This window comes from Protobothrops mucrosquamatus, unplaced genomic scaffold (genome assembly GCF_001527695.2).
Source record: "Protobothrops mucrosquamatus isolate PMUCROS unplaced genomic scaffold, P.Mucros_1.0 scaffold3158, whole genome shotgun sequence".
Taxonomy (NCBI): domain Eukaryota; kingdom Metazoa; phylum Chordata; class Lepidosauria; order Squamata; family Viperidae; genus Protobothrops; species Protobothrops mucrosquamatus.
Window position 1 is genome coordinate 118762 of NW_015389158.1, and position 17993 is coordinate 136754.

General features: G+C 44.3%; 4 protein-coding genes across 4 annotated transcripts; all 4 read right to left on the reverse strand.

Annotated features, from left to right (window-relative positions):
* Positions 1–2977: 2977 nt before the first annotated feature.
* On the reverse strand, positions 2978–3925 carry LOC107297155 (olfactory receptor 5V1-like). The gene has a single exon (XM_015826512.2). It carries the CDS (start codon positions 3923–3925, stop codon positions 2978–2980), a length of 948 nt encoding a protein of 315 aa, XP_015681998.2.
* A 2843-nt stretch (positions 3926–6768) lies between these two features.
* Positions 6769–7704, reverse strand: LOC107297156 (olfactory receptor 5V1-like). The gene has a single exon (XM_029286241.1). The coding sequence runs from the start codon at positions 7702–7704 to the stop codon at positions 6769–6771; it is 936 nt and encodes a 311-aa protein (XP_029142074.1).
* A 2546-nt stretch (positions 7705–10250) lies between these two features.
* On the reverse strand, positions 10251–11192 carry LOC107297157 (olfactory receptor 5V1-like). The gene has a single exon (XM_015826515.1). It carries the CDS (start codon positions 11190–11192, stop codon positions 10251–10253), a length of 942 nt encoding a protein of 313 aa, XP_015682001.1.
* Positions 11193–13902: 2710 nt separating this feature from the next.
* Positions 13903–14838, reverse strand: LOC107297158 (olfactory receptor 5V1-like). The gene has a single exon (XM_015826516.1). The coding sequence runs from the start codon at positions 14836–14838 to the stop codon at positions 13903–13905; it is 936 nt and encodes a 311-aa protein (XP_015682002.1).
* Positions 14839–17993: the final 3155 nt, after the last annotated feature.

A 17993-nucleotide genomic window follows, 5' to 3' on the forward strand; every position in this document is an offset into this window, starting at 1 on the left:
TAGCTAGGGAGCACCAGGGACCCCCCAGTTCCAGCTGAGCTGCAAAGGTCCTCCTCTCTCAGAAGCAAGGGCCTGATCCGGAGATGGGCTGCTCCCTCTCTCTCACCCGGGGAGCTGGGAGCTGGGGGCCCTCAGCAGAATCCGGGGCCTTCTTGGCAGGAGCAAGCTATGCTAGTTCTCCCGTGGCTTAGTGTGTCGTGCAGAGGAAGCCAGGATGGGGGGGGGGTTCAACTAGGGCCAAATCCAGAAAGGAGGGGGGTTCATTCTGCCCCCAAATTAAAGGGGTGATGGGGAAAAGCCATTGGGCTGAGCAAAACACAAGAACACGGAGGCAGAAAGTCAAACTCACAGGAGGGATGTTGGAAAGTCGTGTTGGAAAGTTGGGCTTCGATGTTTCTGTGTGGGGGAGTTTGCAGTGCGACTCAGTGAAAAGAGTTGTGTGGTTTGTGGTGCAGCGTTTCTTCAAAGCCCAGCCACTCATTCAGCAGATTGTGCGAACGAGGCAGCCGTTCCTTTTCTGAACCTGGGGGGGGGGGGGTCTGGGGGAATTGTGGGAACGCAGCGATGCTGGGAGCTGTTCATTCCTGCAGGGAGCAGCCAAATCAGTCCTCCTCTCCCCCCCCTCCCCCTCCTCCTCCTCCTCTCCAGAAATTCATTCTTTTCTAGCACTGATGATGCACAGGACAACCCTGGGCAGCTTAAAGTGTTTTAAAATTATATAAATAAAATACCTCAAAATTATAAAAATCCAAAATATGACAGCTAAATGATGGGGAGGGAGGGAGGGAACAGGATGAGAAGGGGGGGAGATGGGATCTGGTATGATCTATCAACCATCCCCAATGTGAAGACCCTCCATTGGACCCCAAGCCAAGGGGTCAAGCCAGGCCTTTGGGATCCTAAGGAAGGTCAGGAGGATTGGAGCTGACTTCGCTCTTGGAGGGGGGGACCGGGATATTCCAGAAGACACCCCCCCCCATCTTGCTTTGAATTATACTTATTCTTTATTCAGGTAATTTAATTGATGGTAGAAACGCTGCCAGTTTGCTTAATTTATTGGGAAATTCTTCACTTTTGCTGAGAATTGTAAGCTTACTGATTTGTTTGCTGTGCAAATAAAAGATTAAGGGAAAAGGCCAAGATAAACACAGATTAAACACACCAAAGCCAACTGCCAACATAGGCACAGCTTAAATACACAAACACCAGCAGCCTCCCTCAGCTTCAATCTAGGATGGATGCATCTGCATCTGCACGAGAGTAATACAATCATTGTATAAAATACATATTACACAGACACGGTAAAATGTTACAGAAAACAGAATCAGACCTCAGAGGACGTTGATTGTTCTCACTGTCAGAAAATCCCTCCTTACTTCTAGGCTGGCTCTCTCTTTGATAACCTTCCCCCCTTTATTTCTGGTCCTGGATTCCGGTGCTTTGGAGAATGTCCCCCTCTTCTCTGTGACAGCCCCTCAAGTATCGGAAGACTGCTATCATGTCACCCCTAATTCTTCTCTTCCAAAGGCTAGACATCCCTAGTTAACTCAACCATTCATCTTACGATTTAGTCTCCAGACCTTTAATCATCTTTGTTGCTCTTCTCTGCATGAATAGAATATAGAATATAGAATATAGAATATAGAATATAGAATATAGAATATAGAATATAGAATATAGAATATAGAATATAGAATATAGAATAGAATAGAATAGAATAGAATAGAATAGAATAGAATATAGAATATAGAATATAGAATATAGAATAGAATAGAATAGAATATAGAATATAGAATATAGAATATAGAATAGAATATAGAATATAGAGTATAGAATATAGAATATAGAATATAGAATAGAATAGAATAGAATAGAATATAGAATATAGAATAGAATATAGAGTATAGAATATAGAATATAGAATATAGAATATAGAATATAGAATATAGAATATAGAATAGAATAGAATAGAATAGAATAGAATAGAATAGAATAGAATAGAATAGAATAGAACTGGAAGGGACCTTGGAGGTCTTCTAGTCCAGCCCCCTGCTCAAGCAGGAGAACCTATACCATCTCAGACAAATGAATATACACTCTCCTCTTAAACATCTCCAGGGATGGAGTGCCCACGATTTCTGGTGGCAAGCTGTTCCACTGGTTGATTGTCCTCACTGTCAGGAAGTTTCTCCTCAGTTCCAGGTTGCTTCTCTCTTTGATCAGTTTCCAACCAGTGCCAGGTCTTGTTGGTTTTAATTTTTTTAATGTTAATATAATTTTACTACCATTGTTATGCAGCTTAACTTTTGATAGGGAGTTGATTATAAGATGGGTGGGCTACATCACTGTTTTAAACAAACAATGGTCATCAGTTGCCAAGGGGCAAGGGTTCCAAGAAGGATCAAATGGGTCCTTGTTGCTGGAACTGCATCTCAACGGGATCACCACCATCTTGGCTTACCTGTAAACCCTAAAGTCACAACGCAGAAGTCCTTGTACTTGTCATGTCCATCAAGCTGACCATCATACCAGGGTAGGTAGTCAATTCTAGATTGGTCTGTCCACTGCCAGTGGTGTTTCTGTAACGGAAGAGAAGTCACTTAGCCAATTGAGGAAAGGCCCAGGTCAGAGAGGAAAGTTTTCAGATTTTAAGAGGTGGACCAAGTAGAACATCTCTCTCTCTCCATCTCTCCCTCAATCTCAGTTGACCTGGAACACCTAAGCAGGGTTTTTTTCCATGGTGTTTTTACTTATGAATTAATAGCAGCTGTTTATCTTCTACTTGGCTCCCTGTATCATTATGCTGCTTGCATTGTCTGCACCGCCCAGCTACTCATGTTCTTACAAAACCCCCATTTTCTTTCCTCAAAGGGAAATTTTGCAGGCACCTGCAGAATGTTTTTCTCCCAGGTTCTCGTGCACCGCTTTTATTTTTCTTGTGGAGCAAACAAAGGTGAGGTTCAAAGAGAAAAACACCTCAACATGAAGACAAGGCTGCTCTCCAGTGGTTGAAAACCCTCCTCCTGGCTTCCTTCACCTCCTTGTTGCGGAGGCTGTAGATTAAGGGGTTCAGCATGGGGGTGACGATGCAAAACATGATGGAAATCAGGGTGTCGCTTTCTAGGGAGTAGCCAGAATTTGGGTGGTTGTAGTTCAGAAACCCATTTCCAACATAAAGAGTTACCACAGCAATGTGTGATGCACAAGTGGAGAAGGCTTTGCGTCTGCCGGTGCTGGAGGGAATCCGGAGAATGGAGGCCAAAATACAGAAATAGGACAGGATGATGAAGAGGAAGGGACCGAGGCCAACCAAGGTGCTGGTGATGTGATTGGCCAGATTGTTGACCTGGGTATCACTACAGGCAATTTTCAGTAGTGGAGGAACATCACACCAGATGTGAAGAATCTGGTGGTTTCCACAGAAATCCAACCTAGAGGCCAGGGCAGCGTAGATAGCTGAGTCCAGGAAGCCCCAGAGCCAAATGGCCACAGACATCTGGATGCACAACTTGCCCCTCATCAGGTGGGCATAATGCAAAGGCTGACAAATGGCAGCATAGCGGTCATAAGCCATGACGGCCAGCAGTGCCGGCTCACATCCCGCAAAGCCAATCAGGAAGAAGGCTTGTGCCAGGCATTGGATATACGAGATAGTCTGCTCTTGGCGTAGGAAGTTTGCCAAGATCTTTGGCACTACCACAGAAGAAAGGCATACATCCAAGCAGGAGAGCTGGCTGAGGAAGAAATACATGGGGGTGTGAAGATGGGAATCCAGGAGAACCAGGGTTATGATCATGAAGTTGCCCAGCAGAGTGACCAAATAGGCAGCCAGGAACACCAAGAAAAAATGGATGTGGTGTCTCTGGAATATGGAGAATGCCAGGAAGATAAATTCAATTTCCTGTGTTTGGTTGTGGGCATCCATGAGGAAGAACATAGACACCTGGGAAGAGATAAAAAATCTTCTGAAGAAAGCAGCGAGTGGCAATGGAGCCTGAAAAATGGATGGGAGAATAATACAGTAATTATTTGAGGAGAGAAGATGGGAGATAAGAAGAGGGAAAGTCAAGAAACTGCGTGGAGATCTGACTCCTCAGGTCTCCTCAGGATGAAGCTAAGTAAACGGGAGTCCAGGAACAAAAGTGAAAATTAAAACAAAACCATAGACTACTCTGAGGAGAAAAGGCAAAGGAGGCAGCAACAAGGAAAACTGGGGAGACAAAATTATTGATTGCCTTTCCTCAGAACCATTGTGAGGGAAAGGTTTCTGAGCCAAGAGTTGGAGTTGGAAGAGGAAAAGAATCAAGAAAGACCAGCCAAGAAAAACAACAAGAAGAAAAGATATAGAAAAAACGATCCAGTTCTCAAACAAACAGAAGAACTGAGATGGAAGGCAAGAAGTAGGAAAGTCAAGATGGCTGCCTTGGAGCTATGTCACTCCAGGCTACCTCAAGAAAAAGCTGAATGAACACAGCCAAAGCTATGGAGTCAAAGTGTAGGTTAAAACTAAAAGACAGATCACTGGCTGAAGAATTCTGGGAGTTGAAGTTCACCAGTCTTAAGGTTGCCTAGTTTGGAGACCCCTGCTCTACCCTATTGCACAGACCCAACTGTGGGAGGAAGCCTTAGGTAGAAGCCCATGAAATCAAAGATAGCAGGTAAAGCTGACTACACACCTTGATTCAGCAAATGTGGAAAAGCATATTTTGGATTCCTCATAGTCCTTTCCTGAGATCAGGGTCCCCCCATTTCGGAAGGGAGCTAGAGCTGCAAAAACATTTAGATGGACCTGAACTGAACCAGCAAGTTGCCGGCCGAGAACAGAAGACTTTCATTGCTTAGCTGCCACTTTGCAACCGGAGCTGGAAACAAAAGTTTTACGACTCTGGGACTCTACTCTGTGCCCAACAACGGGGGCCGGTCTCCCTGGAGCAGCTAACAGGAGAAGGGGTTGCTAGTGGGAATAACCAGCATTGACGAGAGAGAGTTAGCTACGGTAATTGGTCCAACTTTCTGGGATGATGACATGAGAGTTAAGGGACCTCGTTATGGGATTGTGTGCCCAAACAAGCACAGCACAAGGGGTGCAATCCGTTTCTCCGCCATCACAATCCATTTATAACAAATACAAGGAATTTCATCATCTCTGTTTTGTTACGAAGCAGCAATCAATTAATGACCCTCAGATTCATTTTCCAAAACACCTTGAGGGATTTCATTACAGACCCTCACAAGCCGCCCCTCTGCTAGAAATGTCCAGGCTGGGAATTAGGGCACTTGATGTCAAACAACAGGCTAGGGAATGGCCACCCCTTTTTAAGTTCATGTGAATTCTTTTTCTCAACATTCACACAACTAAACTTGTTTTCCTAATAGAGAGAAAGGGGCCAGCTGGATGGTTGGGTACATGGATGGATACACGGATGGATGAGTTGGTGGGTCAATGAGTGGATGGGTGGGTGGGTGGATGGATGGGTGGGTGGTTGGGCAGATAGATGCATGGAACGATGGAGGGATGAGTGAGTGGATGGATACATGGATGGGTGAGTTGGAGGGTCAATGAGTGGATGGATGGGTGGAGTAAAAATTTGCTTTTTCCACAAAAGCTACGTCAAACTTTGGGGAAGAAATGGTGGGCTGAAGATTGGTCCACAAAAAATGAAGTTGATGACTTTAGCAGAATGAAGAGCTGGTGAATAGACCGGCTCTTCAATATTTCCTCTCTGGACTAAGAGAGGACTTGAGATCACCCACAAGTAGTCCAGACAGTTGCTCCTCATGAAGAGACCACAAGACCACAGTCTCTATTTTTCCTTTTTCTCTTTTCTTCACCTTCTAATATTTCTTTCTTGTCCTTGTTTTTAATTTGCATTAATTTCTATTGTTATTTTAATGTTAAATGAAATTACTCTATAAAAAGACGCAAGAGCTAGCTACTCATGTTCTTAGAGCTAATCTCCATTTGTTTTATCATGGAAATGGTTTTGCAGGCACCTTTAGAAAGTCCTCCTACCACAGTTCATCTGCACAGCTTTCATTTTTCATAGGAGGGTCGACAAAAGACCTTCCTTGAGAAACATACACATTAATTCAAGTATCCTTTAGACCAGAGATTTTTTTTATTAGGGTCAATGGACAAAATTTCAGAAAAAGAAATCATGGTACATTAATCTTACATTTGGTTACAGCAGTAAAATTCCTATATACTCAACGTTGGAAAAATTATATGATACTGACAATGGAAGAGTAGTTAGTAAAAGTGATGGGACTGGAACAGATGGCAAAATGAATGGCTCTCATTAGAGAAAAGACAGTAACAAAATTTACTTCTAAGTGGAACCCACTGGTGGGCTTTTTACAAGAAGTAAAAAGACAAAACAAATTATGACATATGGATTTGATGATTAGTAAAAACTGTTGACCATTTGGAACGTGGATGCTATACTACATTGTAGTCCAAGGGCCTTCAAACTTGGAGGAATTCTGGGAGTTGAAGTCCACAAGTCATAAAAGGGCCAAGTTTGAAGATCCCTGTCCTAAACTAAGAGGCTGAATAAATAAACTTTGTAAAAAAAAGTTGGAAGTCTCTTTTTATATTTCTGATTTTTTTCCTTATAGTTGTTTGTTTTCTGTAATCCTATCCTCCCTCTTTCTCTTTATTCTACCTATCATTCTTTCTGGCCATTCTGTCTGTTAGGTTTTATCTTTATGTTGTATAAAAATGTAATCGTTATATTAAAAAAAAGGACCCTCCTCCCAAAATGAAGGCTATGCTCTTTTCCAGCCCTTGAGAAGCTTCCTCAGGGCCCCCTTCACCTCCTTGTTATGGACGCTGTAGATCAAGGGGTTCAACATCGGGGTCACGATGCAAAACATGGTGGAGATCAAAGCATCAACCTCCAGAGAGTATCCAGCACTGGGCTGGTTGTAATTCATACTCCCATTACCAACAAAAAGAGCTACCACACTAATGTGTGATGCACAAGTGGAGAAGGCTTTGCGCCTGCCGGTGTTAGAGCGAATTCGCAGAACAGAGGCCAGAATATAGAAATAGGACAGGATGATGAAGAAGAAGGGACTGAGGCCTACAAAGATGCTGGTGATGTGATTGGCCAATTCGTTGACCGAGGGATCACTGCAGGCGATTTTAAATAATGGAGGGACATCACAAAAGATGTGAGGAACATTGTTGTTTCCACAGAAGTCCAATCTACAGGCTAGGGCAACGTGGATGGCCGAGTGTAGGAAGCCCCAGAGCCAAATGGCCACAGACAGCTGGATGCACAACTTGCCCCTCATCAGGTGGCCATAATGCAGAGGCTGACAAATGGCAGCGTAGCGGTCATAGGCCATGACGGCCAGCAGGGCCAATTCACATCCCGCAAAGCCAATCAGGAAGAAGGCCTGGGCCAGACATTGGTTGTACGAGATAGTCTGCTTTTGGCGTAGGAAGTTCACCAAGATTTTTGGTACCACCACAGAAGAAAGGCAAACATCCAAGCAGGAGAGCTGGCTGAGGAAGAAGTACATGGGGGTGTGAAGACGGGAATCCAGGAGAATTAAGATGATAATCATGATGTTGCTCATCAGAGTGGCCAAATAGGCAGCCAGGAACACCAGGAAAAGGTGGGTTGTGTAGCTCAGCAGGTGGGAGAAACCCAGGAAGAGGAATTCGGTCACTCGTGTTTGGTTTTGTGCATTCATGGGGAAGAAAATGTACAGCTGAGAAGAGAGAAAAAGGCACGTGAAGAAAACAAAGAAGGTCAGTGGGCTTTGGAAAATGCACGGAAGAAGTAAAATTAGGGGTCCTTGGTACTCTTTGAGTTTGGCTGTTTCCTTGCAAGTGTTTCATTACCCAAACTAGGTAACATCATCAGGGCTGGTGAAATCACATCTCTAGCATTGATGATGTTACCTAGTTTGGTAATGAAATATCTGCAAGAAACCACCAAGCTCAGAGAGCAACAAAGACCGCATTGTCATTGTCATTGTCATTGTCATCCTCCTCCTCCTCCTCCTCCTCCTTCTCTCTTTCCTCCACTCTGCAAACCCCACTCCCTTCTAGCATTGATGATGTTACCTAGTTTGGTAATGAAATATCTGCAAGAAACCACCAAGCTCAGAGAGCAACAAAGACCGCATTGTCATTGTCATTGTCATTGTCATTCTTCTTCTTCTTCTCCTCCTCCTCCTCCTCCTCCTCCTCCTCCTCCTCTCTTTCCTCCACTCTGCAAACCCCACTCCCTTCTAGCATTGATGATGTTACCTAGCTGGGTCATGAAACGTCTGCAAGAAAACAGCCAAGCTCAGAGCACCAAGGACCCTTGATTTTATTTCTAAGTTACAAATATTCTCCTTTATTGGTTGTTAAGACCAGCTAAATGGCTCAAGCTTCTTTCTGTCATGGATTTCATTAAAAAAAAAAGGTCAACCCCTGGGCTAGAGGTGTGCCATCTGAAGTTAACCCCAAGGTGGACAATGCAGGTCAGATGGACCACTTAATTTTATTGAAAACAGGTTGCATTTAATCCCCTCATTTCAATCATGAGCTACTTATACTGTCTTCTTACAATGTCATTTTATTTGAGGTCTCCCTGGGAGGATGAAATTTTAGAGATCTCCTCCACTCAGTGAAGACCTAATTCCTCCAGATATTTGGATTAGAATTAGAGGCAAGAATAATTGGGTGTCCAGATCCAATGGAGCCGAGCTTAATTTTCTCCCTTCATTTATGGAGAATCCGGTATGCAAACTCTGAGGAACATCTCTTCCAAGCTTGATACCAGAACCAGATTCTAGACAAATGACTTACTGGGGGAAGAAGGACCTGGTAATGGGATAGCTTTGATTTTCCAATATTGGAACATTGCCCGTTTATATACTCCAGCTTCTTTTGCTATAGGAGAGGCAAAGGAACTTGAGGGGATCCAGATCCAAGATAGTTAAACCAACAAAATCATGGAATATAAGTCCAATATGGATTGTACATTGATGTTAGTTGTGATAGCCAGGTATATATGTAAGTTTCCAACTGCTAGCTTTCAACCAGGGAGCTGTTTTCTCCATTTAATGTCTACATTGGGAGCAGCAGTTCAACCTAAGAAGGATGGGAGGGGCTGGATAGGTAGAAAATTACAAGTTGTGAGTCTCACGCAGAGAAAGGAACTGACCACTTCTATGAGTCCCTAGATGGAGATTCCTGGGTCCTCCTTCTTAAGGGACAAAATCTCCTTTTAATGCCACCCCATCCCAACGGAAAGAGAATCCTTGATGGACCCCAAAGCAGCTCACCTTGGCTGGTTATCCCACCTGCAGAAGACCAGCTACGGCTGAAGTAGACTCATCCTCTACCCAAGTTCTCCCATAGTTCAATTCAGTTGCAATGAAGTGGGAGCCAACACTCTGGCAACAGAGCAGGAAGGGAGGCGTTCGGACATTCATCCTTAGAACAGGGCAAGTCTCATAGTTGCTTGTATTATCCATGGCAGGTGGTGCCCATGGGGGAAAATGTGACTTGGCATAAGGTGGGGGGGGGGCTGGGAGTATTCCTGCCTGGGATCCTGGAGGGAGTACAGGTGGGAGGGCAGGCAGCAAAGATCCTTGGGGGCAAAGCTGACTTCTCTGGGACTTGTTAGCAGGTACAGAACAGTTTTCTGGTGTTGGATTCAGGAGACGGGGAGAAATGAAGAGGGCAAAGCATAAGAATCTTTTTCAGTTTTGAACTTGAAATCAATTGTCACATTTGCTTTTAGCTGATGCTCTAGAAATGACTTCCAAGAGCATTTAGAAAAAACAAAAAAGGCACATATGGATGCCAGATTAATTTCACATTTGACTCCTTCCCCTGGCTTGGCCAGTCTCCTCTCTCTCCTACAGCTAGGACACTTTCTTATGATGACATTTAATGATGCCCAGCTGGACTTTGTAATAATAAGGCTCCATGGCTATATATGCAGCACTCCAGTAGAAGGCTAGTTTTGTTAAAGGCATCAACTCTGGGAAAAATACTCTTCTTTCCTGCATAAAGAACTTGTGCAGGTGCCAGAAGGATTTCAGAGTGAGCAGAGATTGTGAAGGGAATACAGGACACAGTTACACAGCGATTTCAGCTTCAGGAAGACTTATTTGTACACCGTTTATGCTCTTTATTTTTTTTTATTTTTATTAAAGTACCTCTACCCCAGTTCTCTTTTATCCTTCCTAAGTGCTCAGAGACATGAAGTACAGCAACCCCTCCCCCCTCCCACAAATTAATACAATGCTGTCTTCTGGCAGCGGAGAATCTTCCTCAGAGCCCCCTTCACCTCCTTGTTGCGAAAGCTGTAGATCAAAGGGTTCAGCATGGGGGTGACGATGCAAAACGATGTGGAGATTAGAGTATCAGTCTCAATGGAGTAGCCAGCACTGGGCTGGTTGTAGTTCAAGTATCCATTTCCAACGCAGAGAGTTACCACGGCAATGTGTGATGCACAAGTGGAGAAGGCTTTGCGCCTGCCAGTGTTGGAGGGAATCTTCAAAATAGAGACCAAAATGTAGAAATAGGACAGGATGATGAAGAGGAAGGGGCCAAGGCCCACAAAGATGCTGGTGACGTGATTGGTCAATTCATTGACCCAGGAATCACTGCAGGTGATTTTCAGTAATGGAGGAACATCACAAAAGATGTGAGGAACATTGTTGTTTCCACAAAAGTCCAACCTACAGGCCAGGGCAACATGGATGGTGGAGTCCAGGAAGCCCCAGAGCCAAATGGCCACAGACAGCTGGATGCACAATTTTGTCCTCATCAGGTGGGTATAATGCAAAGGCTGACAAATGGCAGCATAGCGGTCAAAGGCCATGATGGCCAGCAATGCTGGCTCACATCCCGCAAAGCCAATCAGGAAGAAGGCTTGTGCCAGACACTGGTTGTAGGAGATGGTCTGTTCTTGGCGTAGGAAGTTCACCAAGATCTTTGGTACCACCACAGAAGAAAGGCAAACATCCAAGCAGGAGAGCTGGCTGACAAAGAAGTACATGGGGGTGTGAAGATGGGAATCCAGGAGAACCAGGGTTATGATCATGAGATTGCCCATCAGCGTGGCCAAATAGGCAGCCAGGAACACCAAGAAAAGGTGGACCTGGTGGCTCAGAAGTCTGGAGAAACCAAGGAGGATGAATTCTGTCCCTTGGGTTTTGTTCTGTGAATCCATGAGAGGAGGAGGAGAAGGGTTAGCTGGGAAGAGAAAATTGGGCAAGGGAAGAAATTAGAATTAACAGCAGAGTAAGATGAGTTAAATGACCACTAGGACTTCATTTCCCCAGAGGTCAGATTGACCTCCCCACACACACCTTGTTCCTGTTCCTCAAGACCTTGAAGACAAGCTTTGGTCATTGGGCCAGGGGTTCCCATTCAGAGCCCATCAAGTGGCTTGCTTGATTCTGTTGTCACTGGGGTGGTGATTTACACCGTGAATTTTAACTCTGGATTTTTAATGTTGTGTGCCAGCTGGAGCCTGTCCGTTGGGAGGCTGTATCCATTTGAAAAATGAAAATAACTAAGTAGATTTGGAGTGCAGGAGCAGCAGAGCAGAATTTAATTCTCTCCCTGCATTCCAGAAAATGATTGATACGTGGAAAGGGGACCAAGAGGTGTTGTGCTTTGCTTTGTAGAAGTGTTTCAGGAGAGTTTGCTTTCCAGGTGGATGGAGATGTTAGAGTAAAGGGGCTCCATTGAAGACACCTCTCGCAAACTCAAAAGCAACCCCTTCCTCTTCATGTTCCTCATCAGATATTATGTTGATGCACAACATTTGTCTGACCATGGAGGTTCCACCTTGCTACAATAACTTATAACAATATGAGGGTCCTTGGTGCTCTCTGAGCTTGCTTGTTTTCTTGCAGATGTTTCATCACCCACACCGATGGTGATGTTTCATCACCCACACCGATGGTGATGTTATCCATTCAGCCATGTCCAACTTTTGGGGGCCAGGTCCCTCCACATCTTCTGATCTCTCACTCCTTTTTTGTACCCAAACTAGGTAACCTCATTTTGGGTCATTAAAATGTCTGCAAGAACCACCAAGATCCGAAAGCACCAAGGACCCTTCATTTCAGACCTAAGCTACAAATATTCTCCTTTATCAGTAGTATCAATATATAATCATTAGTTGACTTAGATAACATGCCGATGGTGTCGACTGGCTATTTTGAATCTGGAACCCTCCGTTCCCTCGTCTGCCCATAGCAAAAGAAGCTGGAATGTATTCCTGACAGTTTCCAGTTCCTAACTTCCATCCAATAGCTGTTTTGTCAAATCAAAGTCTATGTTTGGAGCAGTGGATAAACCTAAGAAGGATGGCAAGTGCTAGATTGGTGGTGATAATATATTGTGGTGGATCTTGGGCAGAAGAAGGACTTGGCCACTTCTGAGATTCCCTAAAAGGAGATTCCTGGGTTGAATCTTGTATTCCCGATCCCTCCATTCTAACACCCAAAATCTCCTTTTAATGCCACCCCATCCCAAACAGAAGGAGAATCCTTGATGGACCCCAAAGCATCTCACCTTGGCTGGTTATCCCACCTGCCGAAGACCAGCTGCAGCTGAAGCAGACTCATCCTCTCTCCAAGTTCTCCCACAGTTGGGTTCGGATGCAATGAAGTGGGAGCCAACACTCTGGCAACAGAGCAGGAAGGGAGGTGTTCGGACGTTCATCCTTAGAACAGAGCAAGTCTCGTAGTTGCTTGCATTATCCGTGGCAGGGGGTGCTCGTGGGGAAAAATATGACTTGGCACTGGGGCCTGGGAGTATTCCTGCCTGGGATCCTGGAGGGAGTACAGGTGGGAGGGCAGGCAGCAGAGATCCTCTGGGTCAAAGCTGACTTCTCTGGGACTTGTTAGCAGGTACAGAACAGTTTTCTGGTGTTGGATTCACAGGATGGGGAGAAATGGAGAGGGCAAAGTAGAAGAATCTTTTCCAGATCTGAAGCAGAAATCAGTTGCCTCATTTGGTTTTAGCGGATCTTCTAGAAATCAGTAGAACTAGAGTACTTACTCTCTCCCTCCCTCTTCTGGAAGGCTATTTAGGTGGTCCTCAAGTTACCCTAATTAGCTCAGTGAAATTATGATGGTGTTATAATGTTATAGAATCAAGATCACATGATTACTACTACGCAGCTCCCCCACCCATTTTGTATGGCAGACTGGGATCTGGCAAAATATAGCTGGTGCAACAGGATGAATGAATGAATGAATGAGTTAATGAATATATTGTTATTGTGTATCTCACAACAAAATTAAGTGCTGTCTGCAGTGCACATTACACACAAGTAAAAACCACAAGTAAATACATACATTATATACACACATCTTGGCAGTCCTGACAGTGTTTTTCATGTGTCTTTTCAGTCCTGAATATATTCAGGAAAAACAAGATGTCATGGTTCCGAAAGAAATAACTTTTCAAAGAACTTTGAGGCTTAATTACCTTAAAGAATCCTTTAATAGATTACATGATTTGGCACGAACAGAGGAAAGCCAAGAACTGAAACACCCCCAACCCTAGCTCTCGTGACAAGCACAACTCCCTCCCTCCTTTCACAGTCATCAATCATATGCTCCAATTAATTTAAAGTGTGAGTCGTTCCCCGTCTATTCTCTGTTATTGCGCTCTGCTGTTACTTTGACCTTGGCTGTGCTATGCTAAGATAATGTTATTATTCACAGGCATTCCTCCCCACTCATATGGCCAGCAATGTCTGCTTTAACCCTTGAAGTGATATGTAGGCTAAATAAGATATGTTTGCTTCTTCACATATGTCGAGCAAGAACATCCAATGTTAGCAGACTTGACACAACACTTGGGTTCTTGATGTCCCAAGAAGGACTTTAAAATTATCTTTGCACCTTCTGAGAAGAATCCTATATTCTCCTTCGTCTTTCCAGGACCTTCCTCAGAGCCCCCTTCACCTCCTTGTTGCGGAGGCTGTAGATCAGGGGGTTCATCATGGGGGTGACAATGGAATACGTTGTGGAAATCAGGGTGTCGGTCTCCAGGGAGTAGCCAGCACTGGGTTGGTTGTAGTTTAGCAATCCATTCCCGAAGTAAAGGATGACCACCAGCAAATGAGAAGAGCAAGTGGAAAAAGCTTTTTGTCTGCCTGAGGTGGAATGGATACGCAGGATGGATGCAAGGATGTAGAAGTAGGAGATGACCACCAAAAAGAAAGGGGTCATTCCTGCAAATATGGTGGCTATGTGTAAGGTCATCTGACTGACGTGTACGTCACCACAGGCAATTTTCAGCAGGGGTGGAAGGTCACAGAAGATGTGGCGGATCTGATTATCTCCACAGAAGTCTAACTTGGAAGCCAAGGCTGTGTGAACTGTTGAATCCAGGAAGCCCCAGATCCAGCTGATCACAGCTGCCTGCATGCAAAAGTGTGAACTCATGAGGTTTGAGTAGCGTAAAGGCTGACAGATGGCAGCGTAGCGGTCGTAAGCCATGATGGCCAGCAACCAGCATTCTGAGCCAGAGAAGGCCATCAGGAAGAACATCTGGGCAAAGCAGTGGTTGTAGGAAATGGTGTGCCTTTGGAGAAGGAGATTTGAAAGGATCTTGGGGACCGTGACTGTTGAGTAGCAGACATCCAAGCAGGATAAGTGGCTGAGGAAAAAATACATGGGACTGTGAAGATGGGAGTCCACCAGGATGAGAGAGATGATCATGAAGTTGCCCAGAATGGTGACCAAGTAGATGATGAGGAAAAGCAGGATGAGATAGATCTGGGCATGTGTGATGTTGGATAAACCCAGCAAAAGAAACTCACTAGCAAGAGTGTGGTTGCTGAACTCCATGACAATGCAGGGATTGTACTTAGCAAAGATGCTGAAGGAGAGCAAAAAGAAAACTGAATGAGGGGTATTTTTTTAACGTCCACATATGCACCAATTTTAAAAAGCAGATATTGTGGCTTGTCTCCTCAGGTTTTGTTGTGGATTAAACAGTCTACAAAATATAAATTGTACACTTAATTAAAATTCACAGAGCTTCTAAATTACTATTTTTTGCTCCTATAAATTGAAACCTTTGAAAGAATTTGTTGTTCTGGCTCAGAATGGATGCTTGTTTTAAGTTCTGACTTGGATTGGCTTATCCTTCTGAATAAAAAAAAAGTCACAACAATGAAAAGTTGAAATACTATCATCCAATAGGAAGGAAGGAAATACAAGCAATCTTAGCCATGGTTTCCATCTGCAGCTGGGGACTGACTTGTGGCTTAACAGGGTAAGATTCAAGTGAGCTTGGACAATTTCAGAATGTATGGCTAGATCAGGATGGAGCAACATCAGAAATTCCCAGGAAAGTCAAGGAAGGTCTTGGGTTTGGCTAGTCTAAAGAAAAGAAGAAATAGGGGAGACATGATAGCAGTATTCCAGTATCTGGGGGGCTGCCACAAAGAAGAGGGGGTCACAATATTCTCCAAAGCACCAGAGGGAAGGACGGGAAACAATGGATGGAAACTGATCAAGGAGAGAAGCAACCTGGAATTAAGGAGAAACTTCCAGACAGTGAGGACAATCAACCAGTGGAACAGCTTCAGAAATCATGGGTGCTCCATCACTGGAGATTTTTAAGAAGAGACTAGACAGTCACTTGTCTGAGATGGTATTGGTTCTCCTGCTTGAGCAGAGGTCAGAGATGAGATGGTATTGGTTCTTCTGCTTGAGCAGAGACCACCAGATTCTATTCTATTCTATTCTATTCTATTCTATTCTATTCTATTCTATTCTATTCTATTCTATTCTATTCTATTCTATTCTATTCTATTCTATTCTATTCTAGAAGGCTAAGGCAGAACACTATATCAGAGAACTTGGTGGAGAGATTGATGTGGAAAACAAGTTCCATGCTAGGACATTTTAGATCAAGACTTGAGAACACCTTCCTCAAAATGTCCACCCCTCCTAACAACCAGTTACCATAAACTCTCCTGGAACTATAGAAGGTGAATAAGAAGTTACCAAGCACCTGGGCACAATCACACAGATGTCTGCCGCTTAGTCAAGACCAATCTTGGCCTGTATGGAAATGTCTAAATAGACTGCACACCAGTTAGGAAGATCAAAGGACAATCGATTAAAATGGAGCTTCCCTACAGAAGATGCTCTGTGTGAAGGTGGAGAAGAACTAACCATCTCACATACGCTGCGGTGCATACATCTCATATGTTCCTGGTATCATCACAAACTATTTAGAATTAATGATGATAAAGTTGGAAGGGACCTTGGAGGTCATCTAGTCCAACCCCCTGCTCAGGCAGGAAACCCTATACCATTTCGGACAAATGGCTGTCCAGTCTCTTCTTAAAAACTTCCAGTGTTGGAGCATTCACCGCTTCTGGAGGCAGGTTGTTCCACTGGTTAATTGTTCTCACTGTCAGGAAGTTTCTCCTTAGTTCCAGGTTGCTTCTCTCTTTGGTTAGCTTCCACCCGTTGCTTCTTGTCCTGCCTTCAGGCGCTTTGGAAAATAGCTTGACTCCCTCTCCTTTGGGGCAGCCCCTGAGATATTGGAACACTGCTCTCCTGTCCCCCCTCATCCTTCTCTTTGTTAAACTAGACATACCCAATTCCAGCAACCGTTCCTTATATGTTTATATGTCCTTCAACACGTATGGAGGAAGACCTCATGCCGGTGAGAACAGCAGAATAAGAGAATAACAGAGTTGGGACGGACCTTGGAGGTCTTCTAGTCCAACCCCCTGCTCAGGCAGGAGACCCTATCCCGTTTCAGACAAATAGCTGTGCAATCTCTTCTTCAAAAACCTCCCGTGCTGGAGTGGCCTGATCCATTTAATTTTAAACCTATTTATTTTACGCACTTTTCCCCCTATTATATTCTATGAGCTACTTTATACCTATTTTATCTGCTCAGTGCTGAATGTTATGTCCATAACGTGGAGCTGCTTCTGACCCAAACAAAGAAAGGGACATTGTAGGAAGAAGAGTAAAACTATGAATGTTAATGTTCCTCTAGAAAGCTATGCTCAGAATGACATTATGGTCTCCTCCACGTTTAAAACATGGTGTCTCAGAGCTGGGAAAAGAACGTGAGAGGGCAAGTAAAATGATAAACGAGCTCAAATCCCAGCCTTAGAAAGGGATTTGGAAGACACCAAAGAGACCCTTTCTTCACACAACCCGTTCTTAGCCACGCAATCCTTTCCCACAAACCAAGGTGTAGGCATCTAACTTGGATGTCTTTGAAAGAGGGTTGCACGAACGCACAACAGACACCCATTTCCTGGACTACCCATCCCAGATGCAGCTGGCTGAAGAAACGTTTGTCTTTTACCTGGAAGTAAACATAAAGGACTCATTAATTGTTTGCCTTCTCTGCTTGGAGGCATAGTAAGGGTGTCCCTTTAAAGCTCAGGAGTTAGAGTACTACCTGAAGGCAGGTGAGTGGGCAAACCTAACATGTACGTATATTTTGGAGGAGGCAATCTGTAAAGCTACTGACCTGGGGGGGGGAGGAGGTTGGGCTGCCGGTGTCTTGCTCCAGATGTGGCGATGAAGCTCACTTCTGCATTGCTCTTGGCCCACTTTTTTTGAGGGGAGGGAAGAAGTAGGGGCTTCCCTTCGGTCCTCTCCAGCATCTCCTGGAAAGAAGACAGATTTGGTCTCAAATGTCTTGAAGGCATCACCCAGCCCCCTTGTGCGAATCTTTATGGAGAGAGCCAGGCTGGGGGAGGGAGAAGACTGCCGTTGTGTTGAGGGAAACAGAGGCAACTGAGGACAAAGAATCTAGAGGGAGCCTGCAATCTTTAGGCCCCAAAGGATAAAGTAATGTTGTTGTCTTCGGATACCATGTTCTGTCCCACTAAGCATTATTTATAAATAAATATTTATTCATAAAATATAACTGCCTAACTCCGATGGACTTGGAGTTAGCCCCAAAAAAGTCCCAAATTGCTTTTCCAAAAGGCAACTAGAGTTTCTTGGGGGGGGGG